Source organism: Channa argus, chromosome 20 (assembly GCF_033026475.1).
Source record: "Channa argus isolate prfri chromosome 20, Channa argus male v1.0, whole genome shotgun sequence".
In the NCBI taxonomy this organism is placed as follows: domain Eukaryota; kingdom Metazoa; phylum Chordata; class Actinopteri; order Anabantiformes; family Channidae; genus Channa; species Channa argus.
The window spans coordinates 6,818,746-6,837,500 of record NC_090216.1 but is presented as its reverse complement, the minus strand read 5'-3'; the positions used below and the strand labels follow the sequence as shown (position 1 = coordinate 6,837,500).

The 18,755-nt window shown below is 40.6% G+C and overlaps 2 protein-coding genes across 4 annotated transcripts in view; one reads left to right on the top strand and one right to left on the bottom strand.

Moving 5' to 3' along the window:
- The window catches only part of dock1 (dedicator of cytokinesis 1), a 165,908-nt gene that overhangs the window by 71,929 nt on the left and 75,224 nt on the right, over positions 1 to 18,755 (top strand). The gene's annotated exons all lie outside the window — the stretch shown is intronic.
- LOC137105333 (inhibitory synaptic factor 2A) overlaps positions 1 to 18,755 on the bottom strand; it is a 90,707-nt gene that overhangs the window by 62,876 nt on the left and 9,076 nt on the right. Inside the window, exons 2-4 of one of the 2 annotated variants that reach the window (XM_067487367.1) lie at positions 16,646 to 17,888; positions 10,332 to 10,403; positions 1 to 792 (exon numbers count right to left, since the gene is read on the bottom strand). The exon at positions 1 to 792 is cut by the window's left edge and continues 2,418 nt beyond it. In XM_067487367.1, coding sequence (XP_067343468.1) covers positions 609 to 792; positions 10,332 to 10,403; positions 16,646 to 17,883 — 1,494 coding nt within the window. In that variant the 5' untranslated portion in view covers positions 17,884 to 17,888 and the 3' untranslated portion in view covers positions 1 to 608. The remainder of the gene's footprint in view (positions 793 to 10,331; positions 10,404 to 16,645; positions 17,889 to 18,755) is intronic. The other variant, XM_067487368.1, reaches the window with a different exon arrangement.

Below are 18,755 nucleotides of genomic sequence, written 5' to 3'. Positions count from 1 at the left end.
GTCTCTTCTTCAGATATATTGAAAGTCTTCAATCTGTCATACTTAATAGGTGATCTACATTTATGAGTTAATTCTCAAAATAGTTATTTTCAGTTATTCTGGTGAAAATGTATCCTGAAAAGTGTTAATTGTGCTTTGCAGTGCAGTGATATGCTGTTGATGTAGCATCAAGGTTAACCTTCCAACCTCTCCTGGAGGCTGGGATGAAAGACAAAGTCCCAACTGGTGAGCAGAAATGTGACTGTCACAAAATCATTATCAAAGGATGGAACTCCATTAATGTCAGCTAGAAAAATAAATGCAAATAGCAAATGTCCTCTCACCTTCTGATCTTCAAATATGTTGTCCTGGTGTCATTTCACACCCTGTTTAAAGAAATTAGTTCAAAATAAACCTAAATCCATTTTGGTAAGCATGACATTTAGAATCCTTCATGGAATCCACATCCTCTTTATCTCTGGGAAAGGGTTCAGTATCCAGTGGTGGAGAACTCCATCATTACTGGCAGTCAGGTCTACAAAAAGCCGAGGAGATGTGATAAAACAGAAGACGATAGATAAACCAAATACAGATGATGAGACAGTCGCATCCTATGTATATGTAGCAGGTCACAGAAACCAAAGTTTCCAGCGAGCGTGCTTTTTGGAGTCAGCTTTGGACTTGCGTTTTGGGGTGGATGTGAAGGCCTCCTGGGGGTAAGGCAGGGAGCCGAAGTGGGCATCCTCCGTGGGGCAAATCCTCTTCATCAGCGGCTGTAGCTTGTCCTCCTGCTGCTTGAAGTCCAGCTCCACACTACCTCAAAGAAAACACAAACACTATCAGCTCAGTCACCAGCCATAACACCACTTCACCTTGGTGCCAAAAGTACATACTTTTTTAATTTGTTATACTGTGTAAAAACACAACTGCTAGTTGTTGTATTTGCTGTACGTATACTTCACAACTGCTGTATAGACATAAAAGCCCACAAAACAATAAGTCTTGGCTATTTCTAACAACAATTTTACTGGACAACGTGGCTGCAAACCATGCCATCATTTAACAACTGCCAAGTCCTTCCACGACATTAAAACCACTTTTTCCCTTTCACGCTTCTCTCAATCTTGACATGTTTTGACTGTCAAAAGTATAGAGTATAGTACCAAACCATGTATAGTACCAGTGTTTTGGCCTGTTCTTTCTTGACCTCTATACGGGCATCTGTCACAGCACTGCTGAGCCCGGCAAAGTGATTTACATTTTCCGTTTGCTTTGTCCTCATTTCCCTGTCTTTGGTTACATCTGGCTGCCCAGTTTGGCTGCTAAAAGCTTTTGTTATTGTGATTCATAAAGCAAGAGGAAAACCCATTATTTTTTCCCATTAAGAAGTGCTGGGTCACGGGAGGGGGTGTTGAACCAAAGATCAATTGCTTTAGTGAAAATGAGATCAGAGTCTGGGTATTGATGGAAATCTGTTAGGATCTTAGTTTGTATGATGTTGCCTTGATCCCTTTACAATATTACAACATCAGCAAAAGGTAATGGTGTTGCAGAGTAATTTAATTTGTGGGATTTCTGTACACATTCAAATAGATTTCTCTACTCTGTGTATTTAGTGTGTCCACGGGCTGCTGGGGGGTTTATCTGGACCAGCAGTCATTGTAATCCCACGCCCGCGCACATCTGACTACTAGGTTCTGCTAAGTGAAACTGAGATTACAGCCACATCTGTGGTAATATACAGGGACCTTAATCAGCTAAAGCTTTCTCCAGCCTCTAACCAGAGTTTTGTTTGGGGGGTGGAGTCTGATGGATATGCTTATATAATAGTAACAGCATTCACGTCATAAACACTGCGGTTTATCTGGTTACATGCTGTCTTCTACCACAGTAAGAGATTATGCAGTTTAAAGGCGAGCTATCCTGTAGGTTGCCTCCTAGGCAAGGTGACGGCCTGTTGCAACACTAAGACATCTTTTTAAACGCCGGTTAGTTAAAAAGAAAATCGACATCAAATAGAAATTCCATCACAAACTACCCCATATTGCTAATGATTAGTGTTGCAGGTGAGCTGTAGTGACCCAAAAACAATTCTATTGACCTTGATATACACCTTTATCTGCAATTTCCAATCACTAGTGAATCAGTATCCTGGCCACAACCACACCAAGAAGAGAAAACCACACTCCAAGTGACTTTGTGAAACGTATTAGTAAACATATTTGTCAGGATGGATATAAGAAAAACTTGCAAGTCACTAAATATCCCTTGGACTGCTATTCAATTGGCACATGTTTAAATCAGCCTAGAGTAGGCAACCCACAAAATCTGACACCTACTGTATGTCTCCTCGGAAGAAGTTCCAAACTTTAGTGGAGGTGATGGGGGAGACTCTACACACAACATCTGTTGCCTGGGTTCTTCATAGGTTCCAAGCTTTAGGGGGGAGAGTGGCAAAAAGAGAGCCACTGACGTGGAAGACTGAAACAAGATTGTTTGGTCCAAACACTGCACATCATCATAAACACACCGTCCTCACTGTAAAGCGCGGTGGTGGCATCTTTTTGTTGGGGTGTTTCTCGGCAGTAGGCCCTGTAAGGCTTGTAAAGGTAGAGAGTAAATGACTGCAGCAAAATATCACCTGGAGGAAAACTTGATGCAGTCTGCAAGAAATCTGCAACTTGGAAAAAGATGTTTTCCATTGTTAAAGATAACAATGCTTAGGTCCTGAAGTGGCCAGAGCTTTAGCATTAGCTCAGTCCTTAATCCTGTGAAGAATCTGTAGCCGCATGCAACCTGAAAAGTTTTGCAAAGATGAATGGGGACAAATTGCAGTGTCCAGATGTCCACACGGGCTCGCTGCTGTAATAGGGGCCACACATCAATGTACTAAATACTCACCTAAAGAAGTAAATACCTACACAGTCACCTACATTAAACGTTTTATTTCAAGTTACATTAATAAGTGTAAATCTGTGACATGTCAAAAAAGTCAAATTATACTGACCTTGATTCAGTGTTTTAAAGAAATATAGGGGGAAACATCAGGGGTTGAATACTTTTTATAGGCACTGTACATATTCTGTCTACATTTCAAATAATTGTCAAATAATTTATTGCTGTAAAATACAACATTTTGTATTATATTGTGATGCTTTTGACAGCAAGTGGTATAAGACTGATGCACAGTAAATGTTTAAATATCTGTGAGTCACTGGAGTGAAAGTTGGATGCTGAACCAGACACTTAGCACTTTGGATTTGCTTGACTCAGGCCTTTACAAAGGGCCATGAACACTGCAGCTATTAGCAATAAATCAGTGCCTGTTAATTACACTGGTATAAATCTACTTCAACTTGGGGAAAATCTTTTGGATTTCTTGTGAGCAAGCATGCTTCTCTGCTCAGGGAACCAAACAAGTTAGGATGCGTTCACTTTCAGCTTGTTTGATGCATTCAACTAGATGTCAAGCCCTGCACATGAAATGTCAGGCTTTCGACCAAGTGTCTTGAGTTGTTAAGTTCCAAAAAAAAAAAATATTCCAAAATGGAGTCTTTGCTGTGAAGAGTTCATTTCACTTATACTGTTGGCTGCTCTCTTTACTCAGACAGTATTTCTGATACTGATAAATTCAGCAGTCAGGCTTTTAGTTGGTTCCAGGAAAAGAGATCATTACTCCTTGTTTAGTTTTTTGTTTAGTTTTTTTTTTTAAAGCAGTCATCACCAATTGAAATTAAAATTGATTTATAGATTTCACTTAACACAAATGAATTGACTCCAGAATACATTTAAGGCCTCCAAGGCTCTGCACAATTTAGAAAGCGCCACTAAGCCTTTTAGTGAAATTCTCTGTTTTCCATAGTTTCCTGAGCTTATGTAATTTATCTGTATTTGCTCATTATTGTCCTTTACAATCTTTTTGTCTTTGCATATACTTATCCATTTCTTGCTCTCAATGTTGTCTTGCATTTGTCTTATGATGGTATAAATGAAACAAAAGCTCTTTAATGTTTGGGGCCGGTTTTGTTTTTGGTCACGCAGAGGAGAAGTGAACCATGTGTGAATGCAGTCATCAGGCTCATGATACAATAGGATCATGATGTCTTCTTAAGCCAATCTCAAGCTCTCAAATTAAACACATTTAGTGCGCTGCAAAATTACCAGACTCTTTCTGCTCAAATAGCTGTGGTAAGGCAGCATCAAAGTATTCTGTGATCAGTGACGGTGTGTTTCTCAGGGTATAATGAGTGTGCACTGGTGAAGAAGTATTTCATTGTGCTTTTCATCTCTTATAAAACTTCAATTAATTCGGTCCAAACGCACCAAGTAGCAGGACTCTTAAACACTTCTTTGCGTATCTTTGTGGAAGTCTTCCGGAAGTGTCTCTCTGTCTCTCTCTATGTCTCTCTCTCACTCTCTGTCTCTGTCTGTCTGTCTCTGTCTCTCTGTCTTTGTCTTTCTCTCGGCCTCGCTCTCTCTCTCTGGGTCTGTCTCTCTCTCTCACTGTCTCTCTGTCTCTGTCTTTCTCTCTCTCACGCTCTCTCTCTTGTAGCTTACACTTTTTTTTCATTTTTAATAAGTTATTACCTAATTATCTGTGTTGTAGAAGACATTGCTGTGCACTCATATCTCTCTCTTAAACTTAAATTGAGCTCATGTCATAATTGAAAGTATATCAAGGATCATCTCAAATAAAGAGAAAACATGACTGTAACCACAAAATCACCACAGTTAATAAGCCGAATACCAAATCTATTCATATCCAGTGCTGTCAAAAATGACCCGAATGCCCGCTGTTAAATTTGTATTAATATTCTGTGTTTTACAACCCATGCGGCTTGTATTTTGCATTGCACTCCTGTATTGCTATTACATTCTAAATGGACAGTTTAAAAAAACTTTTAGTGCAGCAAAACCCGACAGCTCGATTGAAAATCCAGGTGTGTTATGCTAGATGAGGACTAGTAGGCGTTTGAGCCACTATGCTCTTCTAGAGATGAAAAGCAGGTTACAGAAATCTGGCAAGCTCACTTCTTTTAACAATTGACACCCCCAGATTTCATATCCTATATGTGATGTGAAATAATGCTTCAAGTCATTATTTGTTTAATTGAATTTTCTATTCCTATTTAAGGAATGGATGGAGAGAATTGTGCAGAGTAGAGGTGAAATGGCCTGTGGCTTGGAAAAAGCAGAGCAAGGAAACTTAAATGTCACAAAGAACAACACTGTGCATAACTTGATTTGAAACAAAAAAAAACTGAGTGAAAAGATAATCATCTCATCTTTGAAACATTCTCAAAAGGCCTTTTAATGAAAGATTTATTAGTCTGTATGCGGCCCAGTTACCAGCATCTCCTTATAAAACTGTCATGGCCCCTGCTGCTCCGCTCCACATTTCGATTTTTTTTTTGGCTAAAATCTAAAAAGTGAAGCATTGTTGGCATTTCCTCTTCCCTAGCTGCCACTCCCCTGAGTGGATTGTTGGATCAGAACAAACTGAAGAAGTCACTTTGGACCTTGTCAGTTTTTAACCTCTCCCGCCCACTTGTTCTGACTCTGGCTTTGTTTCTCTTAAACTCACTCCCACTCATTTTCTGTCATGTTCATGCTCCCTAAAAAGTACACGTACAAGGAAAAAGGAAGAGAATTGTCCATTCCCTGTCCCACGTCCAACCTCTCACTTCAACCCTTTCATTGACATCACACCTCTCACCTGCCCTTTACCCCCCTTCAAACATCTGTAAATCTTTATCTCCCATTGTCTCCTTTATCCTCTCACTGTTTTATATTCTCAGCCTGCCTTACTTTATGCTCCTGTCTTCTGCGGGTGTGAATGTGCTCCTCCCGACCGTCCTCACTGTCCCTTTTACACTGTCTACCCTACCAAGGATCGCCCTTGTAGCTATGGTTACCAGCTTGCCACCATCTTGGAAAACATCATTATGCTGGTACAAAAAGAGATATCTTCCCCCAGCAGAGAATTGTGCAGTAGGACGGCCGTGCTGCTCAGTAATTTCCATATGTTATAATGCAATCAGCACTTCAGCCTTTAGCAACGCTTAATTGATTTTCATAGCCTTGCACAATAGATTGGAGAGTTTTTCTTCCCTTTAAATACCCATTCCTTTGTTGATTTTTTTTTTTCACACAGTCTGCACAGTGTTATTCAAATAATGTTTTACCATCAGATAGTTAGTTTAATGATCAGCTGCAGTTGCCCCTTTTGAAATCAACCGTGTGACATGCAAACTAATGACAAAATTGAACTGATGGGATAGTTAACTGTGAGCAATGGTTGCCAGTGGTGGAGACCTCCCCAATATACTTATTTAAGCACATTCACTTAATCTATCCCCCTTTTTGATCAACACGAATGCAAATGCAATTTGGGGAAAATGGGCTTACAGGGTTTCTGCTTCAAAATGCATCAAAACCTAATGCCTATGGTCATGAAATAAGTGGAATGCTTTTCAAATCCCTGACTTCCTCTCAGTCCTATTTTGATTGAATCTAGCCTCTTTCTGTTTCTCTCATGCTTAATTTTTGAATTTTTTTTGTCCATTCCTCCTCTATTCAAACTTTTCTCTGTGACAGATGTTACATCACCTGGTAAGATGGTCTGAATTGCCATAATCTTTTTATCTCCTTCTTTCCTATTCTGTTTCAATGTCATGTCATGTTATTTGAGCATACACTGGAGGAGTTAAGAAGAGAGAAAGTTACTATGAATGGATGAAAGATAGAGCTCAAGATTGTTCAAAATGAAGAGAGTGCGACCAGACAAGGACAAGAGACTATGCAGCTTGTGTATTCTATTTGAAGTCCATGTCCATAGACTACATCACCGTATTGATCTGATGCTGTTGTTATGCTAAGCATGGGATCTGAGATGATGCCATATACTTTTGGACAAATTGATTATGCTAAAGAGTCCATGGCTGGCTCCTAACCGGGCTGTGTTAAAATGATTTATGGACCCATGTGTCCAGTCAGGTCACAAGACCACCTTTGTCAAAAGCATTCTGGGATTAGCCCAGGCTCAAGGAAACAAACATCCAAAATAAATTCAAAAAGATATCACGGGCAGTTCTTCTTCCCACATATGCTGTATGTTCCCTCATGGCACTGCTTCCTCTACTGTGTTCTTCCACCTCCAGAGAGGTTGTTTTCATGGAGATGTAAGTAATTAGATTGCCTTTTAATCCTCCTGGCTGTGTGAATACAACTGCTATATTTGATTCTGTGTCCAATCAACACGATTTAACATGCCAAGTGAATCTCTTAAAGGAGAATTCTGTCAATTTACCAGATTCCAACCATCTCATCATCACTCAGAAATGTCTGCCCTTTTGTCAAGTTGAAAACTTGCCAGGTGCTGCAAAGGTTTTCCAGAAAATGAGCCATTAATTTTGTATAGAGGTTTTCTATACTTCCTCCACAGATTAAGCTTTTCAATTGATTGTGGCAGATCTAGGAAGTCAAATGTCGAGTTGCTATGTGAAAAAAGCACCTGTTTGCTTCATTGTTTTTACAAACATCAGAACCAACTAACTACGTGGATACGTCTGACCTGGCTGTGTCTGTGAAACCATTATGAAATTTTTAGTCAGTTTCTCTGTAGAAATAAATCTGGTTAGATAAAGGTTAAAAAAATAACATAACCTAAAAGCAATCATATGTTTTATTGTAGCTTGCATTTTAAACCCTCTTTGGGATTTTAGGTCATGGAGATATATAAATATGACATCTTTCCTAACACCCTACTTATCAGTAGGGCTTTGAGCTACAGAGAATACTTTGATAAAACGAGCCAATCGAGCTCTTTTTTTTAAATTTGGAAATGTTATTTCACTGCAGTTTGTGCTGACAAAATCTGAGTTTGCAGAGGCTGGCGCAGCAGGACAGGCACAGTTGGTCTTTAGTCAGGCAGACAGCGCGGAGATGGAGGATAGGTGTAGCAGAGAGAGCAGGGCCTTCACTTCCCCAGTGCCAAATCACATGGAGTTAGCATTTAACACGGTGCTAACTAATTTATCATACCAGGCGAGCTCCCATCTCAGCAGTCTGTCCTATTTCATTGATCCTCCAACTCTGTACCCAACCCTCGCCTGTTAATTTCCTTCATTTTGTGCCGTGCTCTTCCAGTGTCCTTCACGTCATATGCCACAAATCAGCTCACCTCACTTCATCTTGCTGTCACTGTTGACAGCAAGATGTTGTTGTCTCAATTGTTGTCAAAGCTCCCCTTCTTGTTGTCCACCCTGCAGCTTTCTGGGCATCAGCCGCAATTTAAACACACTCTGCTTTTCAACACTATGCACCTTTCTCAGTCTAAAGATCAGAGTGAACAGGGCTTTACCCTGCTCCTTCATTTTCAGCAGCTGATTGAAGTTTGGCCAGAGGCTTATCAGTTATTGAGAGCAGTAGATAGAAAATGATTTAAATGGCCTTTCAGAGGTGAAATGCCAACTGAGTGGAACACCACTGTCCACTAAAAACGGTTTTATTGATTGCCTCTCACATTCCCACTCTTTAAATCTCTCTTTTGTCATCTTTCCCCAGTCTTGTTTTTTTGAATGTCAGAAAAATAAAACATTTTTTAAGCACCAAATGGAAAAACAGCCAGAGTCACATATATATTCCATTTAGCCACCTACAAGTTGTATCATGTAAATATGAGCGAGGAGCCCCTTATTAATGTGGCCTGCAAACTGTCAGTCTTACTTTGTATCAAACAGAAAGCTCTATCCCGACTGAGGTGACAGGATCTACATGGCTCTGATGTAGAACTAAAGGCGAATCCTTACTTACGTACTGTAACTAACTTTAACGTTTTCATACCCCTAAATTTGGCAGTACTGTTAACATGGCTTTGGGTTAGTGTCACTCTGTCCCAGAATGTTTAGCAGAGGATGCGTGCTAATGACGCTGGTGATCTCCTGACTTTTCTTGCAGCACCACTGTGGGGTTTACATTTGTTATTCAGTGGGACACAACAATCTACTACAAAAATATTGGAACGGCAAGTTTATGAAGACTATACTTGATAAAAGGATAAATCAACATCAAAACCAGAGCAAAGCGAGGCGAAAACATTTAGAGACATAGTATTACAAACATTGTTTGAAGAAGCAGAAACACAGAGTCCAAACCACAAGATGCAAAGCCCTCGTCAGCAGTAAGAATTAGAAAACCAGGTTCAAATTTGTGCGAAGATGAACCACAGAAGTTCTGGAACAACGACTGATGGGTTGAGACACCAAGATTTAGCTCTACCAAAGTGATAGAAAGGCCCAAGTGGAGAAAGAAAGAAACAATCTGCTTATGATCCAAACTACACAAGATCTATGAATCACAGTAGTATCATCTCTTGTGCTGGGCTGGCTGCTTCTGCGGCAGGCTCACTCATCTTTATTGATGACATAACTGATGATACGATGGTAAAATGAACTCAGAAGTCTATGGAAACATTTTGTCTGCCAGTTCGCAGAGAAATGAAACTAATTGGAAACTGCTTCACCATGCAGCGAAACATTTATCCAAAACATGTTGCCAGCTCAACAAAGGACATCATTAAAGGGGAAAGGTACAATGGCCACGCCAAGTACCACACCTCAATCCATTTGAACGTGCCTTTCACCAGCTGAAAAGGGGATTCAAGGGACAAAGTCCCCACCACCAAAAACAGCAACTGAAGTGGGCTGCAGTAAAAGCCTGGAAAAGCATATTAAATGGAGAAGAAACCAAACGTTTTAGGACGTCACAGACTTGATGTATTCCTCACAGAGAAAGGAAATGCAACCAAAAATAAAGTTTTATTTCTTTTAAAACTGTCTATTCAAATGTCTTTGGAATGCATACAATTTGAGTTCTCTTATAAAAGGTGCAATGTTCTATTTAGTTTAACATATGGAGGTGTAAACACTATCAAATAAAAGCCAAAATCCATCTTTATATCAGTAAACCAAATGTCTTTTAGTGTACAGCAAAAGCAAACAAACTAACTTTGCCATTCCAGTACTTTTAAAGCTGACTGCATCTCGATAACCATTGGATTGATTGCTGTTACATTTGCTACTGTAAATAACTTTTGCGATCACCTAACCTTTCATCTAAAACCATAAGCAGGTGAAAATGTGAGCCTGTCCATTATTTTGTCTTGTAATCAAAGAGCTGCACAACTAAGCTAACATGTTCTCTGTGGGCATGCCAGCACACCATTAACAGCCACAGCATTCATTCCTTGCCCTTTTTCCTCCTCTCTATAACCTCCTTTCCACCTGTTCACTTTACTTCAAGGAGAAAGCACATTTGGATCATCATGTCTTTGAAGAGGAATGGCCACTAACCTGTAAATAATGCATGCGCTGTTCCGGCATGTGTCACAGTTGGCTGTGTCCTGTCCGGTTCGATAGGAGAGTCTGCGGGCAAGATAAGAGTCGTGAATGAGTAATTACAGGACTTGTTAGACTGCTCCCTCACACCTTCCCTTCTTATCTTGTTTGTCATCCCTCGTTAGTTGGACCAAATAAATGAGGGTGATGAGGAGTCACGCTGCCGCCTCAGTGACCAGTAGCCAGGGCAGAAAGAGCCTTTCCTCCCATTAGTTGTGGTTGACAGATTTGGAGGTCATATAAAGGCAAGGGGCTACACAGGATGGGCTGCAATTAGTCTTGGTATTTAACCATTTTGGGCAAAAGTTTTTTGGTTTGAGCAACTCCCTGTGGTTTTTCTCTAATATCACATTTATTTTCAACACAAGTCATTTATCTTTTTACAATCATTTATTACCTGACAAAAAAGAGAATAATTTACACATTAAATGTGTTTTGAAAGCAGATAAAACAGAGTTGTCAGTTCATCCATCTCATTTCCATCTTGTACTCTTTAATCTTTACTGTGTTTTGTAATTGCTCCTTGTCTCTGCGTGTATTTCTTTAACTCCTTTTTATTGATCAGAAATCTCTGTGACGGATCTTTGAGTGGGTAAAAAGTGCTGTATAAATAAAATTAGCTAATATTATCCTAATTTTAATTCAATATACAGTCCTTGACCAAATTTATATTGAGACCTGTAAATATTCATGAACATCCTCATTGTCCGTATTTATATTGTTGTATCAGTTCAAATACTGTAATGAACCAAGCTCACATTCTAGATTCTGTTTTATAATGAGTCAACTAAATTCCAGGTGAATGCGCTAAATCAAAGTCTTGATTGTATTGTTTAATTTACTAATTAAAATATGTTCAGTTGGATTGTTCCTGTGCAGTTAGATACTGCTAGATGTTACGCTATCATCGTTACGCTATCATCGTTACGCTATCATCATTGTCATAAATCAGGGTTTCTCCAGTGACATTTGCTACTATAGCTATGTTCTATTATCAATGTATTCTTCGCCTCACTGTGCTTGTTGGTAATTTTTACATTTATTGTCTGTCTCTCATCTTTGCGGTAACTCAGACATTTTTCATTTCTCTCCCAGGGACGCGTGTCACTCTTTCCATAGGGTTCAGCGGCAATAAAAATTAAACTGCGATCATAAAATCCCCCTCCTTATCTACCCCTTCCTCTTGTACATGCTCTGGCAGGTGTTATGAGGTTGGTTGGTGTTATGGTGTTGATATCAGTGTTATTTAAGGCGACTGGAAAATGAAGTAATGGGGAGAGTCTTGAGAAGAAGAAATTTGAAACTTGGATTAATTGTAAGTAGATGCTTGCCATTGGAAAAAAGGGTAATGATGCAGTGCAGTAGAAAAGGTCGTGCTACCTTCACTTTCCACCCAGATGAATCGATCAATAAGTGGCCAATGGGGTGTACGGACAACTGGATCACGTCCTTTGAACAACTTACCCTCATTCTCTCTATCTCTTGCCCTAGTGCTGTCTAGATCTTTTTCCCTTCATCTCTTGTCCCTTCCCATCCATCAAGAAAATAGGTGAGCAGAGCTCATTTCGACAGTTCTACCTGGGGAGAGCAAACCCTAAAATGCCATTAGTAATATAGCATACCCCCCTATGCTCTTTGTGCTACCAGGTGGGCTTTCCCAAAGGTCATAGAGTGGGTGGGAGTCATAGGACATGTACAAATACACATTGTTAATTAACAAGCTAGTATCAGGTTCCCATGAGTGTGATTAATTAGGTCTTGCTTGCCAAAAGTGGCTGATGCAGCAAAATTGTCGCTGTGCTTTGTGTCCTTGAATGCCATCAATGATATGTTGTATAACTGCATCACACCCTTCACACTGTGCTGTATATCCTGAACAAGGCTGTACCTAAGGGCTTGGTAAGAGCAAATGGAAAATAATAGAGTATTTTAATAATCCAATAATCAAGGGAGATATAGCCCCATCCTTCTTGTCACACTCATTATCTTACCTATCTCACCTTTTTTTTTTTTTTAGCCGCTTTCCTCATCAGCACCGTCTGTTGTCATTGAGTAGCTAAGAGGTGAAAGGTGATGTGAGATGTTTGTGGTCTGGAGGTCCTGTTCATATTCTTCATGTTTGATATTCTGTGATTTGCATTGGAGGCAGTTTAAATTCTTGAATAGGCATGAAATTGTTCTGGATAAATCACTAGTACAAAAGATAAGTGATGATGTTTTTGCGTCAACAGCAAAAAGTTAAAGGTTCAAGTGTTTGTACATAAACACGCAGGTGTAGAGCTACAGTATAAATGCAACAAACCATTTTAGTTGAAATACACAATCACCCAACCCAACATGATGATTTAGCATTTTAAATTGGTTCGTGTTTGGATGTTGAAATGAATTCAGCTAATGTGGTGTGATGGTGTGTTATCCATTCCAAGATTGAAGCGGTCTGAATAAGATAAAACTGAAAATTGCTATTCAGCCAGACTAATCAGGCTTTCTTTACCGTGGAACCAGTGTCCAAGCTCAGGGCGTCTACATTTAGACACATGCAGGATATAATTTACAAACGTAAACATAGGGAGTACTACAAATTACTTCAAGGGCCAGTGTTTGCTCCCACTTTGCAGCACAATTGTCCTTCTGTTTTCCCCTTATTTTTTATTCCACCGCAGATCAACGGAACAGTAGCAGTAAATAAAATTGGATTGTTCTTATTATTTTGTTTTAGGAACCGTTGTTAATTTACCTTGGTAAAGCTCAATGAAATGGAAGGTGGTTGTTTTTTTTTTGTTTTGTTTTTTTTTTGGCTTACCATTTTGCGTGTGTTTTTGTCCTACCACATTAGTCTTTGAATTTCAATTTGTGTCCGTGCAGCAGGTCACGAGCACATAACTAGTCATACTGTAAATGTGCAAAGCCTTGCCTTTCCTTCTATGAAAATTGAATGTCATAGAACATAAGCTGTTATATATATGATGTAATTACACTCACAATTCACCTATAGCCTGTGGGCACTCCTATTTGTTGTGCCAGTGACATTTATGTAAGGAGAGTAAGAAGCTAATGTACTGCACTCACTTCACAATGGTTTCATACCCCTTCATTTTTTTTTTATTTTTTTTTTACACACTTTATACTCTACTATATTTAATGGGGATGGTGGAGTGGTTAGCACTGCTGCCCCACAACCAGAAGGTCCCGGGTTCAAATCCACTTGCTGGCTGCAGCCTCTCTGTGTGGAGTTCGCAAGTTCTCCCTGTGCTTGTGTGGGCTTCCTCCCGCAGTTCAAAGACACGCCTCTTACATAAATTGGTGACCTGTAATTGCCAGTACATTTGAATGTGGGCGTGAATGGTCTGTCGCTGTATGTGTCTCAGATAGATTGATGACCTGTCCCGGGTGGTACCCCGCCTCACCCGTAATAATGGCTGTGATAGCAGCCCTGTGACCCTGAACAGGATAAGTATTAAGGATAATGGACATATAGGTAGATGGATTGTAAAATTGCCGTTTTGGCCATAAATTTCCACTCATATTTTATATCACAACACAGTTTATTTCATATGGAGGTCGTAATACATTTCTAATTTTTCAAACTCATTGTCTGCTTTCCATAGGCTGATTTATTATTTTTTTCAATCACAATTTATTTTAAATGTCTTACCAAAATGTAATTATTCATATTTGATTGTTTTTAGGCCTATAAGCTTTGTTCAAATTTTTAATTAACCATGTCACAAACTATACAGCATACTTTTATGGCTTTTGTCTGCAGATTATCTTGGAAAGACATGATTCATGAATAGGTGGTAGTGGTGTTCATGTGATATGGGCGCATGTAGTAGTGGAGCCAGAGTGCAGAGGCTGCTGGCTTCTCCACTTTTATTTATCCAAGTGATGAGAAATATTTAAGTAATCCAGTTGTAATTGGTTTACATATTTGGGAGTGTTTGAAGATCCACTCATCAGTAAAGTGTTATGTATGCAATAGAAACATGTGTAAAAGATGCAGGTAGCCTCTTAGCAGCTGTAGCTCTATGTTTACGGGTTCACTTGTTTGGCAGAAGTAAGTAAATCTTTCATTTCCCTTACTGTCATGTTCATCTCTTCCTGTTCTGAATTACTCAGTTCTGTGTCACCTTCATTCTCCCTTAGGTGTGTTTGCGTTGCTACAGTGCTCCATCTGCATTGTGTGGAGGAAAGCTGCCTTGTGCTGTCAAAAAGATTGTAATTCCAGTGCAACAATATAAACCATACAGCATAATATAAAAGTATTAGGTTTTCTATTGTTACTCAATCTATATCATCATATTGCACAGCGTTAATAGTTTAGTCCTAACCTTTGTATGCAAAGTGTCACAATTCAGTGACAAAAACTAATTCATGAAGCCCAAGGATCTGTAGCCTGCCAGACAACTGTGGTGAGGCATAGATTAGGTCTTCCCAGCAAGCACAGAGGCCTCAATAACTCAGAAATAGATGAAGCTCGGAATGGCCTTTCAACAACACTCGTAACAGGGCAAGAAGGGAATTGCTCAGGAAGTTAACCAGCAACCCATAAATCACTAGATTAGACTGACCTGAACGTTACTGTTTACTGACATTTCCTGTGTCGTGAAACTTGAAAGGTTCTGCCAGAGGAATGGGACCAACAATTGGGACAAACTAATGAAATCCAGATGTGATAAGCTAGAATCAAGCATCAAGTAATCCAGTATTGGATTGTTTTATTAAGTTAAGAAATTTGTTGTGATCGGTCATTGCATAAATTTAAAAGTGAATTTTGAAGTAAGATTTTAAAAAGGTGAAGGTATCCGAATACTTTCTGAAGTCACTGTATGGATAGCTGCGCTTGTATATGCAGAATTGTTCAGTTGGGGCTCAGATGGTTTACAAGGGGCTTATATTGTACTGCTCACTGGCTTTAACTAAGGCTCTTATAATTAACATATGGAAACACAATGTGTTGTGTTTCTTTATGTGTGTGCACAGATGGCACAGTGAAACAGTAATTTCCATTTATCTCTCCACTCCTCTCTTCTCCACTCTCTGATTTTGTTTGTTTCATCACTTTGGATAGGCAGTCCTCTGTTTCAGAGAGCTAGATGCTATCTGCAGCCCTTTTGTGTTTACTCAGTTTCCACTGGACAGTAAATGGCTTTTTCACAGGCCGTGGCTTTTTTTAAAGGCCTGAACTAAGTAGATAAACATTACGTTGGGCAGCTATATTAGGCCAGTTGTTAAATGTCTACTTTAGTACTTTGCATAAACAAAAGACCGTGAAGTGTCACTTCATAATCCTATGTAGTGCAGAGAATATTTCTTTCAGCATCATAATTACTAAGTTCTCATATGTATTTAGATGTTTGACTGTTAATATTTTTATAAGCAAGGAAATGTTGTCTGAAAGCTATATTATTAGAAACACTTGTCTCAAACACATTACACATTGTTTTTAATGGCTGGATTAGTTTTCTACATGTGTATGACATTTCATCAATGTAAGCTGCAGACTGCAGACATGAACACGCAGCTGAGTGAAAGATTGAATGAAAGGAGGGATCATTAATGGCGCGATGCCACCTAATTTAAAAAAAAAAAAAGCCTGGGTTCATAGATGTCTAAATAAGTCACTTTCTCCAGCGGATATTTTAAAATTCAGACAGTTCCAATTGTGAATCGGCTGCATGTTTCTCCCCTTTTTTTCCCTTTTGCCTCCCCCTGCGGTGTCACTCTGCTGCGACATGAACACGCACACAAAAGAAAGCGAGAAAGTAGCATTTTCTGTCACTATACAGTTGAAGTCTGTGCACCAAGCTTCCAAAAAATGTCCAAGGTGGAAGAGAAATCAGGTTATACATGGATTTCCATTAAAGAGGTTTCTTAAGTGCATGTAAGCGCCGTTCCCCGATTACCTGAGAGAGCTGCTTTTTTTCAAGTACCCTGCATACTTAAGTGCATGTAAATTGTTTTTTTTTTTTTCTCTTTGGGTGATTCAGTCAAGATTCTGCTGAACAGCTGTCCCACCCACAGTGTTAAGATTTAGAAATGATGGGACACATAATGAGGGTACTTCCTTTGATCATGCGGAATCATGAATTTGTTACAAATGGCTTAATCCTATTGATAGCACAGATTTGATTCGGTGATCAGTGTCTGCCCTGATTTTGATCCATCAGCAGAGACTTTAAGTAGAAGTGTAGAAATTGTTGCAGGGAAATATAAAGTTGCTATATCCGTTGTGTAAAGCACAAGCTATGCAATGTGACATGTCTTACCCTTCTCTGTGGGCCTCCCCTTTCTCCAGTTCCTGGATGACCCCCAGCAGCACCTTGATAGTCTCTTGGCTGGAGCTGATGAGATTTTCCATGGCCTGGAGCTGTGCTTTAACATCCCCATCCTGATTCATAGGCACTATTTGCTTACAGGCCTCCTGTGTTTGGTCTGGCGGTGCCCCACCAGCCTCGACACCTCTGCATGGTGACAGAGGCTCCTCCATGCCCTGCAGAGGCTGGGCAGATAACTGTCCTGTGTGGCACTGTACCTGTGTTGTACAGGCTTCGCTAGAATGTGATAGTGTGTCACTCTGCAACCCATTGAGCTGCAGACCTTTCTTGCGTTTGCTCCTTACAGATGGACTCTCCAGGCACTCCACCTGTGTAAGGGAGTTCCAGGCAATAGGGCCCGTTACTTTGGAGGCCCTGTCCGGCAGGGTTCGTGATGAGCCCCCCTCCAGATTCAGCAGCTGCCTTTTAGCAGAGCGATCTGTATCGGCCTGCCTGTGTTGTAATCCTGTCCTGGCTTTGGATGGGGCACGGCAGAGCTGGTACTCGGCCTGTACTCCAGTGCTGCTTCCCCTCGGTATGTCTGCAAGGCAACCTGTATCTGCAGAGCAACTGAGCAGCACAGCATCAGAGCAAAGTTCATCAGGTGCAGTGTGCTGCTCCACTGTGGCAATGCACTCATTGGTATGGAGCAGAGCCCTGGTCCTCCGGACTCTACTCCCTCCACAGGCTGCCCCCTCCTCCTCCTCCTCCTCCTCATCTAAACCCTGCTCAGCACCCTTGGGCTGTTTCTCCATGACAAAACCGTTATTCTGACCTTTATAAGTTTCCACAGCCACCACGTGTTTAAAAGTGTGGCCTTTTTTGCGCTCAAATGGAAAGGTCTGATAGCGTTTCTTCAGGTCAGGGGACGTCTGCACACCTGTGCTCCTCGTGACGTTTGGGATGGATCTGCGAGCAGGCACCGTCATGTACTTCCGGTATGCCACTTTGTATGAAATTGGCTTACCGCCCTTCCCTGCTGCCTGCAACTCCGCCTCCCTTTGCTCGTTCTGCGCCTCACATATATCCTTGAAACGCACTTGCAGGGCCTTGTTTCTCTTCCTCACCTGTCGACTGGCTTCCAAGGAATACTTCACTTCCAGTGCCAGCGAGGTAGAGGGCAAAGGTGCTGCCTCTGAGTCAGACTCTGAGTTGGTGAGCATGCATTTGCCACCCTCCTTGCTCACCATGTTTCCTGAGGGGCGTGGAGAAAGACACTGTGTTAATCACTGATAATCAATGACTTCAACAAAGACTCTTGGCTGATTTTTGCATCCCACCCAACAGAAAACACACTCACTAAGCTTAGGGAGAAGGGAGTTAGTTTATGTAAAATAACTGTGGCCCAGTCTACAGCAACACAAAGGAAGCCGCCTTGTAAAAAGAAAGCAAGCAAAGCCAAATGTGACCTTTCTGTGTTAAAACTTTGCACTTTTAGTATGTGATCCTTTTGTGTGTGATGAGTTCTACTTGGTGTTATGTTGTTTTTGGTTTTTCATAAATGCATTAATCATCGGAGGTTGGTGGGTTCCCCGTACAAAAGCGGCAATGACAGTAAAGGAGGTGTGTGCTGCTATAGCATGAGGCAAAGCTACAAAAAAGTGCTAGGCCCACACCCCAACATGGAAAGCATGATGCTGGCCTGACACTCAAATATATATATTTTATTTTGTGTGTGTGTCCTTTCGGCTTATTCTGTGAGTTCAGGGTAACCACAGCCGATCATTTGTCCGCATGTTGATTTGGCATGGTAATTACGCCGGATGCCCTTCCTGACGTAACCCTCCCCAATTTTTGCAGGGTTTGGGACAAGGACTGCATGGGATGGGAATGGGCTGTTGGGGGTTCAGTGTCTTACCCAGAGACACTTCAATATGTGGTCGGGAAGAGCGGGGCGCGAACCTCCGAACCTGCAGCCCCTTAAAATATACTTAGCAAACAGTAGCAATTTAGTGTTAACTATACTCCTTGAGGTTGGCAGCATATTTCCTTGGTTCATTTGGTTCAGCATCACTCCTCACTGTCCTGACCTTTTCCTTCACAGTAATAGGTAAAAGTAGAA